Source organism: Natrix helvetica, assembly GCF_964273705.1.
Source record: "Natrix helvetica genome assembly, chromosome: 6".
In the NCBI taxonomy this organism is placed as follows: Eukaryota; Metazoa; Chordata; class Lepidosauria; order Squamata; family Natricidae; genus Natrix; species Natrix helvetica.
Genome location: NC_138553.1, coordinates 79,301,103 through 79,322,788, shown reverse-complemented (window position 1 = coordinate 79,322,788; position 21,686 = coordinate 79,301,103). Strand labels below are relative to the sequence as shown.

The following is a 21,686-nucleotide window of genomic DNA, read 5'->3' as shown; positions in this document are numbered from 1 at the left end:
ACGCAATTGAGTTACGTCTCTGCAAGGATTTTGAAGAAGAATGGGCATGTCATGTGCCAGCAATGCATTACATTCTGTTCTGTTTTCATATTAAGGCGTTGAATGTTCTTGTCTCGCTTAATATGCCGCCTCTGCGCTTGTATAATGAGATCAAACAAGAGAGGAGAAAGAGAACAGCATCATTTATTCAGAGAAGTCCTTCTCCAACTTTTGACACTCCTTACCACTTTTTAAATTTTCCAACCATGTTTCATTCTATCCATTTTTTTTAAAAAAAAAATTCTTCAAAATAAAACAAATGGCATTTTGGTACATTTAACACCGCTCAGTATAGTCCAGGGGTCGGCAACCTTAAATACTCAAAGAGCCACAAAGGTCCTAACCGGAAGCCCCCCGTTCAATTCTGGAACCAACCGGAAGTCTTGTTCCCTCACCATAGAGTCTGCTCCTAGCACGGCCTCCTTTTTCCTCTCCTGACCAGAGGTCCGGTCACCTCACCATAGAGTCTCCTCCTAGTGCGGCATCCGTTTTCCTCTGCTGACCGGAAGTCCAGTTCCCTCACCATAGAGTCTCCTCCTAGCGCAGCCCCCCTTTTCGTCTACCTGTCCTAACCGAAAGCCCTTTCGATTGGAGAGCCAACCGGCGACAGGGAGCCGCAACAGAGGGATGAAAGAGCCACATGCAGCTCCAGAGCCGTGGGTTGTTGCCCCCTTGTAAATAAAGTCTGCAGAGGTGTCAGGGGTGCTTGGAGGTTATGGTTTAAAAAAAAGTCAAGATAAAGGCCACAATTGTGTGGTCCAGGTTTTGCTTGTTTTCTACAGAATCTATCTATCTATCTATCTATCTATCTATCTATCTATCTATCTATCTATCATCTATCTATCATCTATCTATCTATCTATCTATCTATCTATCATCTATCTATCTATCTATCTATCATCTATCTATCTATCTATCTATCTATCTATCTATCTATCATCTATCTATCTATCTATCTATCTATCTATCTATCTATCTATCTATCATCTATCTATCTATCATCTATCTATCTATCTATCTATCATCTATCTATCTATCATCTATCTATCTATCTATCTATATATCATCTATCTATCTATCATCTATCTATCTATCTATCTATCTATCTATCATCTATCTATCTATCATCTATCTATCTATCTATCTATCTATCTATCATCTATCTATCTATCATCTATCTATCTATCTATCATCTATCTATCTATCATCTATCTATCTATCTATCTATCTATCTATCTATCTATCATCTATCTATCTATCATCTATCTATCTATCTATCATCTATCTATCATCTATCTATCTATCTATCTATCTATCTATCATCTATCTATCATCTATCTATCTATCTATCTATCTATCATCTATCTATCATCTATCTATCTATCATCTATCTATCTATCATCTATCTATCTATCTATCTATCTATCATCTATCTATCTATCATCTATCTATCTATCTATCTATCATCTATCTATCTATCATCTATCTATCTATCTATCTGTCTGTCTATCTATCTATCATCTATCTATCTATCATCTATCTATCTATCTATCTATCAATCATCTATCTATCATCTATCTATCTATCTATCTATCTATCATCTATCTATCTATCTAACTATCTATCAATCATCTATCTATCATCTATCTATCTATCGATCTATCTATCATCTATCTATCATCTATCATCTATCTATCTATCTATCTATCTATCTATCTATCTATCTATCATCTATCTATCATCTATCTATCTATCTATCTATCTATCATCTATCTATTCATCTATCTATCTATCTATCTATCTATCTATCTATCTATCATCTATCTATCTATCTATCTATCTATCTATCTATCTATCTATCATCTACCTACCTATCTATCTATCATCTATCTATCTATCATCTATCTATCTATCTATCTATCTATCTATCTATCTATCTATCTATCTATCATCTATCATCTATCATCTATCTATCTATCTATCTATCTATCTATCTATCTATCTATCTATCTATCATCTATCTATCATCTATCATCTATCTATCTATCTATCTATCTATCTATCATCTATCTATCTATCTATCTATCTATCTATCTATCATCTATCTATCTATCATCTATCTATCTATCTATCTATCATCTATCTATCTATCATCTATCTATCTATCTATCTATCATCTATCTATCTGTCTGTCTGTCTATCTATCTATCATCTATCTATCTATCATCTATCTATCTATCTATCTATCAATCATCTATCTATCATCTATCTATCTATCTATCTATCTATCTATCTATCTATCTATCATCTATCTATCTATCTATCTATCAATCATCTATCTATCATCTATCTATCTATCTATCTATCTATCATCTATCTATCATCTATCTATCTATCTATCTATCTATCTATCTATCTATCTATCATCTACCTACCTATCTATCTATCATCTATCTATCTATCATCTATCTATCTATCTATCTATCTATCTATCATCTATCATCTATCATCTATCTATCTATCTATCTATCTATCTATCTATCTATCATCTATCTATCATCTATCATCTATCTATCTATCTATCTATCTATCTATCATCTATCTATCTATCTATCTATCTATCTATCTATCATCTATCTATCTATCATCTATCTATCTATCTATCTATCATCTATCTATCTATCATCTATCTATCTATCTATCTATCATCTATCTATCTATCTATCTATCTATCTATCATCTATCTATCTATCATCTATCTATCTATCATCTATCTATCTATCATCTATCTATCTATCATCTATCTATCTATCTATCATCTATCTATCTATCTATCTATCTATCTATCTATCTATCTATCTACCTACCTACCTACCTACCTACCTACCTACCTATCTACCTATCTACCTATCTACTTATCTACCTATCTACCTATCTATCATCCATCCATCCTCTAATCACCATCTCTTTTGGAGTGATTTAAGTCCAGAACATCAAAAAGAATCTTACATCGTCCAGCTCAGTTCTACCGCGCACACGCCGGTCTGCTGAATTTTGGGAGACATGTGTCCCTATGTGGAGGGTCATGAATGCATGGGCGGGGGGATCACACATGCATGCATGGGGATGGGGGTGCATTGCCCCCTGGGCCCTGTTTTTGGTCCCAGGAGGCTTCAGGGAGCCCTGCTCTGGCCAAAAAGGGGTGCAGGGCTTGCACGCATGCACGGGGGAGTGTGGGGGAGGATCGTATGCATGTGCAGGGGGCAGGACGAGCACGGGGGGTCGTGCACACATGTGCAGGGGGCAGGGCACATTGCATTATGGGTGTGGGCATGCACGTGTGAGGAGAAAAAGGTTAGCCCTCACTGCCTTAGGTGCTTTCCTTCAAACCCATAGAACCGAAGAAGAGTTTCAAAATCTATATCCAGCAGTTGCGTTCTTGGGCTGAATGGTTCCAAACATTATACGTTCAGTTTAGCCTACAGTGTCTCTGTTCTTCAAGATTCTCAGTTTTTAGAATGTCACTGCTGCTGTGTTATATGGTCCAAATATACAGTCCCCCATGGGCTTTCTTTCTCCTTAACTAGTACAAATTTACCATCACTCCAAATCTGTACGGAATCATGAGCCTTTAAAATGTGGCATTATATGCGTTATGGCCCACCAGCGAAGCTGGCAGCAGATTCAGACAGTGAGGAGGGTGGGGAGGAACATGGGCCAATCCTGGAGTCTGGGGAAGGCTCTGATGAGGGCTCTGTGTCAGAGGCAGAGATGGGGACAGGGCCCATTTGACAGTTATCAGCTGCCTTCAGAGTCAGACATCAGTGAGGCAGAAGAACAGCTGGAGCCTGTTCTCATTGTGCGCATGCGCAGAGTTGCCAAATGAAGGGAACAGCTAAGGAACAGGGGTCGACTTGGGAGGGCCACAGGTGGATGATGAAAGAAGAAATAAAAGAGGAGCGAAAGGGGAGTGGAGTTTGCAGGAGACAATTCATTCGCTTAATTGGTTCGTGACTCTCCCAAGACTCCTTGCCAAGTTTTGCAGATATCAGCCTGGCAGCTCTCCAAGCTAGATAAGGTCTATGACTGCAAATCCTCCCTTGAAAGACTTTGCTGGATGTGAATGAGCAGAATTCACAGTCAATTAGTAAAAGAGGTTTTTGTTGGGACCAGGAGTTTGCTTCCTGCTCTTGGGAAGCCTCGGTCAGAGCAATATGCCCAAACAGTCAACCTTTCTACTGGCTTTCAGTCCCAAAGGCATAAAAATTATTATACCCATAGTTTCAGGAGCTGCCAGAGAAACAAAGAATTTCCTGGACAAAACTTCTGAATTAATATTTCCATTACGCACGCCATCAGCCTTTGAAGAATTATCTTTTTGACTTGATCGCTGACCTCCTGTAGTCCGGGGTTCTGAACTGCTGCATTAGTCATGATGGAATTGTTCGGTGAAATCTCCAATTCATTTCATGCTGTGACAGCCAGACGGTTAAGAAAAATGCACAGCCGAACATGCTGTGTCAGTTCGCAGGAGGACTTCGTACATTCAGCCGAGGTGCAATTCCGCATCCATTCTCGATGAATTCTTTGCAAACACCCGTTTTAAGCATACAATTCCTGAATCTAACTGCCAGACAAGAGAATGAATGCTGGTGATGGAGATCTACTAGTCCAGGGGTCAGCAAACTGAGGCTCTGGAGACGCATGTGGCTCTTTCCTCCCTCTGCTGCGGCTCCGTCACCGGTCGGCGCCACAATTTTGAGAGGAGCTTCCAGTGGGGGGGGGGGGAGGAAGCACAGTGCGCCAGGAGAAGACTATGGCAAGGGGAGGGTTTTCCAGTTGTCTCCACCATTGATAGGGCTTATGACAGGTAGAGGAAAAAATACGCCGCGCTAGGAGGAGACTCTATGGTGGGGGAACTGAACTTCCGGTCAGCTCCAGAATTGAGCAGGGGGCTTCCGGTTAGGACTTTGTGGCTCCCCAGTGTTTTCTTTTCTGTGGGTAATGGGTCCAAGTGGCTCTTTGAGTGTTTACGTTTGCCTACCCCTGCCCTATACCATTTCAGATAAATGGCTATTCCACATCTTCTTAAAGTCTTCCAGTGTTGGGGCATTCACAACTTCTGGAGGCAAGTCGTTCCACTGATTTATTGTTCTCAACTGCCAGGATATATCTCCTCAGTTCTAGGTTGCTTCTCTCCTTGATTAGTTTCCACCCATTGCTTCTTGTCCTGCCCTCAGGTACTTTGGAGAATAGTTTGACTCCCTCTTCTTTGTGGCAGCCCCTGAGATATTGGAAGACTGCTATCATGTCTCCCCTAGTCCTTCTTTTCATCAAACTAGACATACCCAGTTCCTGCAACCGTTCTTCATCTCTTTTAGCCTTCACCCCCCCTAATCACCTTGGACATCCAGAGAGCGAGACACGTGATTTAAAATAAATTCATCCCCAAGTTAAATTTATTTTAAATCCTGCATCTCACCATCTGAGATACTGTAAATAGTCAAGCTTACAGTATTCACATTTTCTTTTTGATATATGACAGAAATATCATTGGTATGCTGTATTGTTTTTAAATGGGTAATATACAAAATATCACTTAAGGGATTTGCGCCTTAAGTCTGGCAAACTTTCAGATCTGCCCAAAAGTTTTTGAAGTTAGTTAGAAATTTGCCACTTATTGAGCGTGGCGTATCATTTCACCATTTTAAATTGCAGAATGGTATCTCTTAATGGTTATAAGTGATGGGACATCTGTTCCCATTAAACAGTTCTAATTGCCAGTCAGCATTAGGCTAAATGGGTTTCCTGGGAGATATCCCAATAAAGCAGCAATCCTGATTTTGTTAGCTCATTTCAACACATTTCCTTTCTGGAATCCATGCATACTAATAGAAACATTACAAATTCTGTCTTTAAAAACTTAACTTGGCCTGTTTTCACCCAATCTGCAAATCGTCTGCCTTTATAAGATGAAGTATGGCTCAGTCAATGAGCCTATAAGGAAGTCTGTAAGTATATGATTGGATGTCTCAAGCAGAAACAGAGTTGGAAGGGACCTTGTAGGTCATCTAGTCCCCCCCCAACACACACCCAAGCAGGAGACCCTACACCATTTCTGACAGAGGGCAGTCCAGTCTCTTCTTGAAAGCTTCGTGTGATGAATCTCCCACAACTTCTGAAGGCAACTTCTGTTCCACTGGTTGATTGCTCTCCCTGTCAGAAAATGTCTCCTTATATCCAGGTTGCTTCTCTCCTTGATTAGTTTCCATCCATTGTTTTTTTTTTTTTGTCTTGCCTTCTGGTGCTTTTGAAAATAGGTTTTCCCTCTTCTTTGTGTCAGCCCTCAAATATTGGAACATGGCTATTGTGTAGCTCTTCTTTTCACTAGACAAGACCTACCCCATTCCTGCAATTGTTCTTCATATGTTTTGGCTTCAGTCATCCCTTAATCATCTTTATTGCTCTTTTCTGCAGTCTTTCCACATCTTTTCTATAATATGATGACCAGAACTGGATGCAATATTCCAAGTATGGCCTTAACAAGGCTTTATAAAGTGGCACTAATACTTTATAGTATTATAAGTGTTTAAGTATTATATTAATGCTTTACATATTCTGAGCACCGCTCACCATTCTCTATTTCTTCTGTTGCCTTAACACATGTTCCCACCAATTTAACTTTCTTGTAGTAGTGGTGCAAACATCAGGTTTTTCTCTCTTGAATAGAGGACAAATTCATTTGATATGTACTAGTCCTTCATAAGTATCCTGTCCAGTGGTGGGATTCAATTTTTTTTACTATGGTTCTGTGGGTGTGGTGTGGCTTGGTGGGCGTGGCTTGGTGGGCATGGCAGGGAAAGGATACTGCAAAATCTCCATTTCCACCTCAATCCAGGGGGAAGGATACTGCAAAAACCCCATTCCCTCTCCATTCCAGGGGAAGGATACTGCAAAATCCCCATTCCCTCCCACTCCAGGGAAAGGATACTGCAAAATCCCCATTACCTCCCCACTCCTGGAGGAAGGATACTGCAAAATCCCCATTCCCACCTTGTTCCAGGGGAAGGATACTACAAAATCCCCATTCCCATCCTGTTCCAGGGGAAGGATACTGCAAAATCTCCATTCCCTCCCCACTCCAGGGGAAGAATACTGCAAAACCCCCATTCCCTCCTCACCCCACTAACCTGCTTTCCAGCTCTGTTCTCTTGTGCAGGGCAACAAAAGAAGACCCAGCCAATCAGTTGGGACTCGGGAGGCAGTGAATAGATAGGGGCGGGGCCAGCCAGAGATGGTATTTGCCAGTTCTCCGAACTACTCAAAATTTCCGCTACCGGTTTGCCAGAACCGGCCAGAACCAGCTGAATACCACCTCTGATCCCATCTCATGCTTTTTAAGTCTGTAAAGGTAGAAAAACTGGTGTGTTTGAACTGAGTCCAAAAATGAACTGACCTTTACTTCTCGGATGTCTTTAGATGGGATATATCCGGAGCAATCATTGGCACTGAATGCGGGACCTTGGAATCAGGCTCAGCTGCCGTGTTCCTCAGAGAAGGAGAGAGGAAACTATGCACTCCATACATGGACATGACAGGTTATGGGAATCTGAGGTTTTATTTCAGCATGGGTAAGTACGCGCTATTAATCTTTCTTGGTTATGTGCACAATATTTCATATTTTCCTACAGTGGAGGAGAGTACGTTCAAGTGAATTGGTCTCCCGCTTGTTTCTCCACGCTAAAAGGGGTCAAAGGTAAAATGTTTTCCCTGTCCGGTCATTTCTGACTCTAGTACAGGGTCAAACTCATGTCACCGTGTGACGTATCAGGACGTTTTCCCCTTCACTAAACTGGGCGTGGGCATGGCCAGCGCATGACGCACCCAGCCCGTGGGCCGGGACTTTAACAGCCCTGCTCTAGTAGGTAGTGCTCCTCTCCATTTCTTAGCTGAGGTAGTCAGCATCTCCTGAATACATTTCTGTGGTCATGTGACCAGACACCTGAAACACGGTTATCTTTCCCACCGAAGTGGTACCTATCTATCTACTTGCATTCACATGTTTTCGAACTTCTAGGTGGGCAGAAGCTGAGGCAAGAACAGGAGCTCACCCGTCACATGGCGTTTGGGTCTCGCACTGCCGACCTTCTAGTCGACAATCCACCATTTTAACCACTAGGCCACTCCATCCCCTTTCTGTAAGCTAGGCTTATGAAAATCAATCTTTTATGTATTTTCCCCTTCGAACTCCTCCAGTACGAACTGAGAGTTCTCCTAGATTCAAGGCTACTGCTCAAAAGAACTCCTACAGTGGCATACAGAATTCGTTGTCCTTCCTTTATCCCCCACAATAACAACCTTTTGAAGTCAGGTAGGCTAAGACTGGCCTGTTGTGGCCCGCCAGTGGTCAGTGGAGCTGGCAGCAGATTCGGACAGTGAGGAGGTTGGGGAGGAACATGGGCCAGTCCTGGAGTCTGGGGAAGGCTCTGAGGAGGGCTCTGTGTCGGAGGCAGAGAGGAGGCCACGGCCATCTGAAAGTTATCAGCTGCCTTCTGGAGTCGGAGATCAGTGGGGCAGAAGAACAGCTGGAGCCTGTTCCCAGTGTGTGTATGTGCAGAGCTGCCAGGAGAAGGGAATAGCTAAGGAACAAAGGCTGACTCGGGAGTAAAGGAAATAAAAGAGGAGCAAAAGCGGAGGGGAGTTTGCAGGAGAAAATTAGTTCCATTCATTAGGGTGAAGATCTGTTCCTGACATCTTGCCAAGGAATTGCTGCTACAGCGTGGAGTTTAGAAGATATTGGCCTGGCAGCTCTCCAAGCCTGATGAAGGTCTGCAGTTGTGAAATCTCATGAAAGACTATTTGCTGGGACTTTGCTGGAGAGGAATTCCCTTTAACCTAAATAAAAGGGGCTTTATCTGGACAGGGAGTCGGCTTCATGATCTTGGGAGGCCTAGGTCAGAACATGGGCCAAAGTTAAAGAGTCAGCTTCCAAAATTGAGGGTCACCAGAACATGGAGCAATCCAACACCATAATTGCTACATCTTGTTGCTTCTGACAAAAATACCAAATGCAATAAGAAACGCTTTAGTTACTTAAATATGACTGTGCTGGATGACACTGATGATGTTACCTAGTTTAAAATGCCTGCCAGAAAAACCACCAAGCTCCGAGACCACTCCACAAATATGACTTTCTAACCTTGGAGAGGCCATCAAAATAAACAAAGAGCAAAAAATGATACTGTTGAATGCAGATTATTTTCCGTGGGACTGAGACTGAGAATCTCTACATTTAACTGTACAATTTGGGATGAAGACCCTTGGAATGGTGTGGGAGTAGGAATGGACTTCCAGAGGAAAAGAATTGCAGACTACAGGAACCATTTGCACCACTCAGGTGACCCTGAGGACACAGGTAAATCTTCAAGTGCTTCAAGGACCCTCTGAAAGGATGCAAATGACCAGCCGTTTGCAAGGAATATAAATCCTTCCATTCCCCACTATCCTATCAGAGCTGAAGAAGCTTCTTGGATGAGAAGCGAAACGTCTTCAAAAGAAAAAACAAGGAAGTCCAGTTGCCTCCTGAAAAAAGCACCTTTGGGACATGCCATTACTGACTTTTCACGAATCTTTCCATGATTGGAACTGAGACCAGCAGACAAATTTAAATTTCGCAATCCAATGCAGCTGGTTTTCCTAACATCCCTTCTTCACCTTCCCCTCCCCGAATATTATTCTGCAACGTCCCCAAATCAGGGTAAACTGTATGGGAAAACTCATCCTTTCAACACTACGTCCATTTAATGCGAAATGGAAAGAGCAAGAAAGGAAACAGAACAGATCTGTTTTCCCTTGTGAAACAGTTTTTTTTCTGTCAACAAGATACAAAAACACCGTTTCTTACTGGAAGGCAATTCTCTGATCTTCCGTCTCAATTGTCAAATCCCATTTGTACCGTCTGATGGACCAAGAGTGCAGCAGGAAAGGGAATCCGTTGTGCATCCCGGAGAGCCACACCTGACGGAAAACAGGAAAGAGACTTTTGTCAACCTTCTGAACTCCCGAGACAAAGCTGTTAGCTCAGCACAGCTTAGATGATCTCACTGAAAACACTTCGATTGTGTGAAAATGAGTTGTTGGAATATTCAGATGTTGCTTTAAAAAACAAAAAAAGAATGGATTTTATTTGGAGTTTAAAATGCAAGTGCTCAACTAGCTGTCAGGGCTGCAAGCCATCTTTTCTTTTGGACTTCAAGACTGCCACCCTTTCTACTATTCATTTTCTATTGTGGGAAAATGGGAGGGGGGATTATACGCAGTTGGGTGATATGTAGCCATAATAACATTCTTCTTAGAAACTCAAGGTCTCTGCACCTGGCTAGAACTGGATGGCTGGGCTCTGTCTTCATGGCAGTGGAAGATTGGACCATGGGATGGACTTGTGGGTGTGGGGGGCAAGATCTTGAACTTTCAACTGGGTGGGGGAAAACCGGGAAGCTTTCAGATACAGGTTTTCCCAGATGTGCCAACATGGCTCTCTTAATACATTGGAACTTTGAGGAAACTTTTGCATCGGACTCTGATTTACTTTTGGATGCTATTTGGAACCCTGGCATTATCCCGAATCTTACACTAGCATTAATTTAGTTTCATTAGCATCATGCCATGAGAAAATGCGAATATCAATCTCTATTATGTGGGGGGAGGGGAACTCCTGAGCATGCATTGAATGAGGTTATCAAGATGGATGGTGTTAGACGTCGTTACAATTACACATAAACATTTCCTTTTTTAAGCCACATTCAATCATGCTATCCTTCCCCCTGTTGTTGTGGCCCGCCAGTGGCCAGCGGAGCTGGTGGCAGATTCAGTGAGGAAGTTTGGGAGGAACATGGGCCAGACCTGGATTTCTGGGGAAGGCTATGATGAGGGCTCTGCGTCGGAGGCAGAGAGGGGGCCAGGGCTGTCCAACAGTTATGAGCTGTCTTCAGGGTCGGAGATTCAGTGGGGCAGAAGAACAGCTGGAGCCTGTTCCCGATGTGCGCATGCACAAAGCTGCAAGTAGAAGGGAACAGTTAAGGAACAAGGGCCGACTTGAAAATAAAAGCACAGGTGGACAGTGAATGGCCCCTCCCACAGGGAATAAAGAGGAGCAAAAGGGGAGTGGAGTTTGCAGGAGACAATGTGTTCGTATGATTAGTGTAAATATTTGTTCGTGACTCTCAAGAGACTCCTTGCTAAGTATTTTCTTGTATATAGTGTTGCATTTAGAAGATATCGACCTGGCAGCTCTCCAAGCCTGATAAGGTCTGTAGTTATAAATTCACCCTTGAAAGACTGTTTGCAGGGACTTTGCTGGATGTGAATGAGAGGAATTCACATTAGCTTAATATAAAGGGGTTTTGTCGGGACAAGGAGTCTGCTTCGTGATTTTGTGAGAATATTTGTTCAGAATAACCTGTAGCCTGAAATTGTACAGTCCTACCAGGTCTGATTCTACTGTTGATAATTCAATTGCTGTAAATCTGTGCACTTTTATGAAGATTAAACCAACAGTCCATTATTACTGATAATGTAAGAGCAATTTCAAAATAAATGTGCGTAATGTACAAGAAATTTGAAACGGAGAATTGAAATGTTTTAAATAGGGTCTCAGGTTTTAAAAAATACCAAGTAGGTCTCTTCTGATTTAAAAACTTAATTGAGCAGTAAATTATTTGCAAGCGTGGGACTCTTCAATCGATATTTAACTGTTCTTACACTCCACAGGAGTATAGTAATAAATCAAAAGAACATTAGGGCACATAATTTGTTCTTGTTCTTTCTTGGTTATCTATGGTTGCTTGGTGAACCAGATCTTTGATAGGAAGTTCATTCTTAAAGATGTTAATGTGTTGTGGAATTAAATCCTCCAAAATTAGAATTTGTGAATTTGGGATATATCATGTTTCCAAAAATTGTGACGAATAGTTGATAATGAATTCTTGGAAGGACATGACCATACCAGAATCCAAAGGTTGACTCAATAAATCTGTCAACCGTCAGTCTTTGAACTTGCTTTTTATGAGACAACTTGGTTTTGCATTATCTAAATTTAAATGAAGGTTCAAAATTGAAATATCATTACATACTGTGTATAATTAAGATATTATTTTAGTTAAATGTTAAATCAATTCTGATCCCTTACTGCCGTATTTCTATATATCCAGACAAGGTATTTTTACATTATCTCTTTCAAGAGCACAGAAAACTGAAATCCTGATTAAGATATAAGGAAAATAAGTAAAATAGAACACGGAATAATAGAGTTGGAAGGGACCTTGGAAGTCTTTAAGTCCAACCCCGTGTTCAAGCAGGAGAGCCTATATCTTTTCAGTTTAAATGTTGCCATGATCTTGAACAGGGGTGTCAAACTCGATTTCATTGAGGGCCACATCAGGATTGTGTTTGACCACAGGGGGCTGGGTTGGGCAGTGGCCAGAGTGAGTGTGACCAGTTCAACATCACTTGTGTCAGGGGCACCTGTGGTGGCCTGGGTGCTCTGCCAGCGAAAACAGGCTCACAAGCTCCGTTTTCGGCTGCGACAGCCTCCTGCAACCCTTTCCCAGCGAAAACGAATCTCGGGAAGGATGCCCATGGCCCTCACTAGCTCCGTTTTCAGCTGCGACAGCTCCTGCAATCCTCTGCCAATGAAACGGAGCTCAGAAGAAAACGGAGCTCCGTTTTTGTGGCAGAGGCAACGTGGGCCGGTCCTTCACTGTTTCCACAGAGGCCAGATCTAAGCACCCCATGGGCTGGAACTGGCCCCCAGGCCTTGAGTTTGACACCCTTGCCTTAAGGTAAAGAATGGTTGGGGGATGGGGGGGAAGGTCATTTTTAACACCAGGGAAATTGGTAAGGAACCTACTATACGCATAGGCCATTGTATTATGCATATTATTGTTCCACTTGTATTAGAATGAAAGAAAGATGAATATTCAGTGAGAATTATTTCCCCTGTATTGGCCCATGTTGCCTTAATAAACCGAAAACAGTCATTGTCACTATTAAAGTAGAAAGAAAGTTAATGCATCTTGCATCTTGTTTCAGGGGGAAGCTGCGACAGTGGAGAAGCTCATGAAAACGATGTCCTATTATATGCAAAAATTGAAGGAAGAAAAGATCACATAACTCTTGATGTAATGACCTATGCTTCCCACAGGGTAAGAATTCAACAAGTATCCTGAAAAAGAGCATTAAATTGATTGCAACGGCCTGATTCCGAGCTGTAAAGGAAGGAAAATATCTGCTAACACCACTTTCTGAAACACTTTTGGACCCTGTGGGTCACTTTTAAAAGTTGATGATGGGATGCAGAAAAAATTCTGCACCATTCATGAAAGGAAAATTTAGCATCAGAGGGTGTGAATTTGAAGGAATTGAATTTAAATTTAATTAAATAAATTATATTTAAATTTAAATTGGGTATCCTGGGACTTGAAGGAACTACATTTAATCTGAGGGTCTTAGGGTTTGAAGGAGCTAAATTTAAACTGAGGATTTTAGGGTTTGAAGGAGCTAAATTTAAACTGATGGTCTTAGGGTTTCAAGGAACTACATTTAAACTGAGGGTCTTAGGGTTTAAAAGAGCTACATTTAAACTGCAGGTCTTAGGGTTTATAGGAGCTACATTAAACTGAGGGTTTTAGGGTTTGAAGAAACTAAATTTGAACTGAGGATTCTATGTTTCTATGCCTTTGGGACCTATAATTTAACACCTGAGTGGGATAAACCAGGGTTATCTTATTATGAATTCTTTTTTAAAATCCTTATACATTTAAATAAAATGGAAGTTCCAGATTTCTTACAGGCCTTTCATCCCGCTCTCCCTCCCAAAAAACACAAATACCCAACATACTTAGAAATGTTTATATATTTATACTATAAAACTAAGTGCATATAGGCATTGATAAGTATATATGCGTTTATATGCTTAGTATATAAACGTTCTTATATATGTTGCTTCTTAAATGTCCACAAAAGAGACAAAAGAAGATGGATCAACAACATCAGCAAGTATTATGGGCCCAGTTGGTAATAGGAGGCTTAGGAGCACATAGGTTGGAAAAATGTGGAAGGGGAGGAGGAAAAGGAGTGAGGAGGGAGGAGGAAGAAGAAGAGGAAGAGGAGGAGGAAGAAGAGGAGGAGGAGATGGGTACTAATCAAGGAGAGAAGCAACCTAAAGCTAAGGAAAAATTTCCTAACAGTGAAGGCTTTTAAGAAGAAGCTGGACAATCATTTGTTAGAAATAGTACAGAGTGAGTGAGTGAGAGTGAGTGAGTGAGTTAGTTAGTTAGTTTGTCACTCATGTACAAGATAACAGGAATAAGAATAAACATGAATAGGGACACAGGAAATGGGTACAAATAAATGGGGACAGAAACCTTAGGCACGCTGGTGCGCTTATGCACACCCTCCTCTTAGGAATGGGGTGAGGTGAACAGTAGACAGTTTAAGATTAAAGTTATGGGGGTTTGAGGAGCTCCTTCTTGAGCAGGGGGTTGGACTAGAAGACCTCTAAGATCCCTTCCAATTCAATTATTCTGTGTATTCTGCATTTATCATTCTTTTGTTCACCAGACTGCAAACTCTTTAAATTAACCACAATTGTCTGCTTTGTCGTTGTTTCTATCTAAGAGTCCCTCTTTGGTCTCAGTGGTCATCGGTCCAGAACTTCAGACCCCGGCAACCAAATTCTGCCTCAAGCAGAAGAATCACCAAGGGCGTAACCGAAATATCTGGGCCATTGATTACTTCCATGTCCTGCCAGTCCTTCCTTCCATTGTTACACATATGATCCAGTTTTCCATTAACTTGGGGTGTGGAACCCATCAGCCAGGCAACAGGTAAAGCGAGCCCAGGTGGCCTTGCGAAATACAATTCATTTTTTTAAAATTTGTGCAGGCTGCCTTGTATCTTGCAACAGTTCATTCAGTGACTGTTTGAAATTACAAGGGCACTGGGGGGGAAAAGTGACTTATGACCGTTTTTTCACAGTTACAACTGTTATAGCATCCTCATGGACACGTGGTCGAAATTCAGTCGCTTGGCAACTGACTCACATTTATGACAGTTGCAGCGTCTTGGGGTCCTTCTGACAAAAAGCCAAGTCAATGGGGAAGCCAGATTCACTTAACAACTGGGTTACTAACTTAGCGTATTTTTCGGAGTATAAGACGCACCTTTTCCCCTCAAAAAAGAGGCTGAAAATCTGGGTGCGTCTTATACACTGAATACAGCATTTTTTGTCTCCCGAACCCCCCCTCTTCACCAAAATGGCCGTGCATAGACATTAGGAGGCTTCCAGAGTGCTCCTGGGGGCTGGGGAGGGCAGAAATGAGCGAAAAACGGGCCTTTTTTTGCTCATTTTTGGCCCCACCCCACCCGCAGTAGCACTCTACAAGCCTCCTAAAGGCTATGCATGCCCTTTTTTTGAAAAAAAAAAAAAACGGACCCGTTATCGCAAAAAAACAGGCCGTTTTTTGGGGAGGTATGCAGAGTGCAGAAACTTTTTTTTTAAAATTTGCCTCTTCAAAATCTTGGCGCGTCTTATATTCCGGTGTGTCTTATACTCCGAAAAATACAATGGCAGGGAATCACGCAAAAACAGTGGCAAGAAAGGTGAAAAAATGGGGCAAAAATCACTTAACCAATGCCTCACTTAGCAGCATAAATGTTCGGCTCAATTGTGGTCGTAGGTCGAGGGCTACCTGTATAGTCCTGACTGTCTGAGGAATTAGGGAAGAGACCGTGTGCATGTTACACTATTAAACTGTTCTGGGTGCCTGAATTTTGAAAAGCACACATAAGAGTTTCTGTCCTATTGTTAGTCTATACCAGCGGTCACCAACCAACGGATGTCCATTGACCACTGGTGGTCCACGAGAAAATATTTTGGTGGTCTGCAGAAAAATTATTTGAATTTTTTATATTGCACTAAATCAGGGCTCCTCAAATTACGGCCCCTGAGACGGATACGTGCAATGAACGCTTGGGTTGCTGCAGAGAGTCTCCCCCTTCGGTGTCTTTTTGTGCGGGTCGGAGGAGGGCAGAAATTCCGACTTGGAGTCTGCTTCCGCCTCCTGGTGGGGGGCTTCGGGCGAAGGCTGGAGGGAAGTGTTGCCGGTGGTGAAGAGCCGGAGGGCCTCGTTCCAGTGGGACTGCATCACGGCCTGGAACTGGCTGACCATCTCATCCGGCTGAGCCTCCAGGCATGGGAACAGGGTTTCCTGCTTACCATAGTTTAAGCTGAACATGGCAGAGGTAGCCGTATTAACGTGTGCCTTCTGCACTTAATAAACAAACAAACACATAGAAACCTAGGGGAAAGAAATGGTTAAAAAATACAAAGCAGAGCTTCCTCCATCAGGTTTTTTCCAGGGATAGGGGATTCCAAGAAGCTACCTCGTCTAGAAACCATGATTCCAAATGCTTTGAGATAAAGCAGGCTGGTGAAAAAAAAAATCCTCTTTTTCATCCTTCCTGCCACACATTGTTGTCAGTCTTTTGAGCCTGCTGTAGATTTACATGCAAATGAGCCCCTTCTTCCTATAGATATTTATTTCTTCTGCTGGTGCTGAGCTTGATATCACCCCAGGATGAGGACCTAAAGTATTTCCATTTTTAGTCAGCGGCCCTGAATCGAAGCCGTAATATGAATAATTCTTTTTTTAAAAAAAACAAACAAACGAAACTCTCTTTTAAGATACACGGATCGGCATAATTTTCTGCTTGATCGCGAAGCTTTCCTCACGGCGCCTTTGATCTCTTTTGAAACGTCATTTTATTTTCGTTTTTGTTTCCTCAAACCCCCCCTTTTTTTCTTTTTTTACGAGCTGCTGACTCTCGTGCCAATCTCATCTGAATTTCAAAAAAACAATTTGGCAGCGCAGGTTCCTTTAGCCGTTAAAGCATTATTTGGAATAGCACCGTCATTTCCTGACCGTAAGAACGTAGCAAGCCTGGCATGAATATACGAAGTGAATACCGTCCTCGAGGTATGCATTTTTACCTCAGATGGAATCAGTGAAGCCTCCTAAAGCTATTGAATGCAAATTTAAAATACCGGGCGCGGAATAACTGCACAAAAAAGGCCATTCTTCAAGAGAAGCCCTATCCAGATAAACGATTCCGAGATGGATAAGCCACCGTCTGCTTATTTGGTGTCAAGCTAATGAATTATTAATTTGTTTTAATGCATCACCGGTGGAACTTTAAACGGGGGCCGTTCGAATTAAATTGCGCCACCTGCGTTAGGCTACACGCACATTTTTCAAGCGAGTAAATTTCTGTGAATGCTTCCCCAATTACTTGACAGCTCCCAGAGTGCAATGAGGCTCATGTCTCATCCGTTGGGATGTTCGTTTCATTTTTCATAATGAGGGGTGGCAAAGTTTTCTTAAAAATTCAGGAGTGGGTGTTGTTCTGAGTCAAAAAAAGAAAAAAAATGCCACCCACAAGAGTTAATCAACTGAAGATCTCCCACCAAATCCCTCATGGCAGGAATTGTGCAGGGGATAAAGATAGCATCAACTTTCTTTGCAAGCATGTATGTAGCAATAGCAAGAGCAGGTAGACTTATATATCGCCTCACAGTGCTTTACATCTCTCTCTAAGCGGTTTACAGAGTCAGCGTATTTTCCCCCTACAATCTAAGTCCTCATTTTACCAACTTCGGAAGGATGGAAGGATGAGTGTTTTGACCTAGGCTTCCTGAGAAAGCATAAATCACAATTTTAGTCCCCCAAACCCTCTTTTATTTATACGGCAGTGAATTATGGTCATTCACAGCCTGCAAGGCTTCACAAACAGTCTGTGAAGATTCCGACAGATGTCTGCTCGAGTTGCCACCGTCTTTCAGGGGAATGTTGATAATCACCCACCTTTATCTCCCTTGAAATGCTGCCAGAGACCTAATTGCCAAATGCAGAGCAAGGCCAAACTTAGCACAGAGTCAAACAGAACTTTTCAAAGCTTGAAACAACCAGATGAACTAAATGCTTCCTGCAAAACTCATGTCCCGTTCTCTCCTCTTTTATATTTTATGGGAGGGACCAATCATTTCCAAGCTTTACTCCCAAGTCGACCCTGTTTTCTTAATTGTTCTTGCCTTCTAGCAGCTCTGCGCATATGCACACTGGGAACAGGCTCAAGCTGTTCTTCTGCCTCACTGATGTCAGACTCCGGAGGCAGCACATAACTACCAGATGGCCTTTGTACATTCTCACCATAGTCTTCACTTACAATTTATATAGAATCTTGTATTATCAATCTGATATACAATTATTATCATTATTAAACATTTATTTGACTATAACTATCATTTCTTCGTTTTATGTGAGATACTCTAAATTTTGAGTAAATTTATATTATGGCATTTCATTACATCATCCTAAATCCATCCAGTAGTAATACATCTTTATAAAATTCTTTGTCTAACCATTGATAAAATAAGTCCCACGTTTTATAAAGTTGTTTATCTTTGGTTACAAAACTTCTGTGCATCCTCTCCATAGTCCTCACTTACAAATTATATAAAATCTAATATTAGCAATCTAATATATATGTATACAATATTATCACTGTTGTTAGGGGTATCTCTGTTGGGAGACAGAAAATAGTGCAGCGGAATGACCAGCTAGAGAGAGAAAAAACGTTGCTAGTAGAAAAAAACACACAAATAGTTTCAGACACTGCTAGTAAAAAACAAGTAGCTTTACTACTAATAATTGCTTCACAAGCAGTGATAGTAGATATATGTCCAAACACCCGAATAGAGTTTCAGACACTGCTTGTAAAAAACAAGTAGCTTTACTACTAATTGTATATTGTATAGTTATCAAGCATAGGACAAGCAGAGAGAGAAAGAGTGAGCTCTCCTGACTCCCTCTTATTGTAGAGTTAATTACAGCTGATAAGTAAGTACATTCACCCATTTAAAGCAACAACGACCATTTGTTATTGTATATAGATATGTTGCCTACCCAACACTAGGAGTATACTCCCAACAACTGTTAATCATGTATTTGACTATAACTATTGCTTCATTTTATGCAAAATATTCTAACTCTAAATAAATTCAAATTAATTTTTATTATAACATTTCATGACATCATCCCGTATCCATCCAATAGTAGCACAATCTTTTATCTCTTGCCATTTGTGGTATTTGTATTCTAATTGCTTTTTTAGTATATCTTGTATGGACATCTCTTGGCAACTTATATTTCACTGCGTATCTTGTAAAAGGCTCGAAACCCCTCATCCGTTCCTTCCATCACCTTCCGTTTGGTTATCAACAGTGCTTCTGCCAGCATGTCTCTCATTACTTCTGCCAAATTTTCTCCCTTTTCTTCTTCTATATTCTGGAATCCCATTCCAATATTCCACTCTTGTCTTTTTCAACCGTACTCAATCTGTGTCTTTCTTTTTTGTTGCCAGTGTTAGTTTGGAATTCTCTACCAACCATGGACGATCTTGGTCCTTACTTCACTCTGAATGTTTGCCAGAGACGTGTGCTGGATCCCACCTTCCCCACAGCACGGTCTATGCATCCGAAAACTACAGCGGGTAAGGGAATATTTCGGTGCAAATAACTCTGTCCGAAGAATGATTAAAAAAAAATACATTATTCATAATTATGTGGCGATAATAACCTCTTGTAATTTCTTCTCTCTGACAACCCAAAGTAGTTAAATAAGTGATGTGGTGTTAATAGAATAGAATAGAATTCTTTATTGGCCAAGTGTGATTGGACACACAAGGAATTTGTCTTATGCTCTCAGTGTACATAGAAGAAAAACACAGACACAGACTTCAGAGGATAATTAGAACTGTAGAAAAAAACAATTGCTACTAAGTTGCCTTCCATCGAGGACCTGTACACTGCACGAGTCAAAAAGAGGACTGTGAAAATATTTACAGACCCCTGGCATCCTGGACATCAATTGGTTCAACTGCTCCCTCAAAATGACACTATAGGGCACCGCACACCAGAACAACTAGGCACAAGGACAGTTTTTTCGTGAAAGCCATCACTCTGCTAAATAAATAATTCCCTCACCACTGTCAAAATATTTACTAAGACTGTATTGCTATTATTATTTTTATCCCTCCTGTTACCTATCTCCTCCCACTTTACGACTATAACCATGTTGCTTGTATCTCTATGATTTGTATTGTCTTATTTGTTTCCTAGCATGATTTGATTCCTTAGTAGTAACCTACAACTATCACAAAGTGTTGTATCTTATGATTCTTGATGAATGTATTTTTTTTCTTTTTATGTACACTGAGAGCTTCTGCACCAAAGACAAATTCCTTGTGTGTCCAATCACACTTGGCCAATAAAGAATTCTATTCTAAAAATGCTCTTTCTGCCAAAATTAATCCATCTTCAAGGATTTTACCTATGAAAATGGACTTGATAGTTTACTTTTGGAAGCATCTGTCAAAACTAGGTTTATGTTTTAAGGGAAAAAAAACTAGTTTTAACCATATTTAGCTGCAATGGCGAACCTATGGCACGCGTGCCAGAAGTGGCATGCAGAGCCATCTCTCCGGGCACACGACCATCACCCGTTGCTTTTCCAGGTTCCGGCATGCCAGCCAGCTGGTCTTCACATGGACAGGAAGCGCCTGATGCGCTTCCTGTTTCTGACGCATGCATGCAAATCAGCCAGCTGGTCTTTGTGCATGTATGCCTGCCAGAAACTGGAAAACCAGGTGGCCGGCACGCATATGCACACTGAAAACTGGAAGATCATCTTCCTGGTGCATGCATGTGCACCGGACAACTGCTTTTCCGGTTTCTGGCCCATGCGTGCACGTTGTCCAGCTGGTCTTCGTGCACCAGTGGTGAGATACAACCGGTACTTCCCGGGATGGGTACAGGTACCATTCCGGTACGGTGCTCCGGAGGGCCCACCCGCCCGCTTTCCTTATCGCTCTTTGAGCCAATCGGGGCATTTCCGCACAGGCATGGAGTATACGGCACCTGTGCGACACTCCGCCGAGCAGCTGGAGCATCGCGGGCAGTGGGTACATATTGGGCGTCCGGCCCCACTGCACCATACCGGTTGCAATGGGATCCAGAACCCACCACTGTTGTGCGCACATGTGTGCAAGAAACCGGAAGGCCAAGTGGCTGGTGCGCATGAGTGTGCTGGAAACCAGATCATTTTCCCGGCGTGCGCATGAGTACCAGGCTGATGCTCTTCCAATTTCCAGCACACACTCCCATTTCAGCACTGATGATATATAGTATTTCTAGAAATTCTTTCTGGACTGACAGCAACAGTATGGTAGATCTAAAACATATGGAGGAATAAGACTGTTCAATAGTGATAAATTTTGTGGGTTGAGAGATGACTGAGGTAATAATTTATACCATTATGTCTACTCTACATTCTCCCCGAATTTAAGTCACTACAGGTAGTTTTCAACTTACAACTGTTCGTTTAGTGACTGTTTGAAGTTACAACGGCTTGGGACCATTGTTCACACTTACGACTGTTGTAGCGTTCTCCCTGATCACGTGAACAAAATCCAGACGCTTGGCAACTGACTCGTATTTACGATGGTTGCAGAGTCCCCGGGGTTCATGCGAT

At 41.7% G+C, this 21,686-nt stretch overlaps 1 protein-coding gene across 4 annotated transcripts in view; it reads left to right on the top strand.

Annotated features, from left to right (window-relative positions):
- Positions 1-21,686, top strand: part of RELN (reelin) — a 351,649-nt gene that overhangs the window by 182,530 nt on the left and 147,433 nt on the right. For all 4 annotated transcript variants that reach the window (XM_081957930.1, XM_081957928.1, XM_081957927.1 and 1 more), the window contains 4 exons: positions 7,519-7,670; positions 13,129-13,241; positions 14,716-14,924; positions 19,519-19,647. In XM_081957930.1, the coding sequence (XP_081814056.1) occupies positions 7,519-7,670; positions 13,129-13,241; positions 14,716-14,924; positions 19,519-19,647 (603 nt within the window). The remainder of the gene's footprint in view (positions 1-7,518; positions 7,671-13,128; positions 13,242-14,715; positions 14,925-19,518; positions 19,648-21,686) is intronic.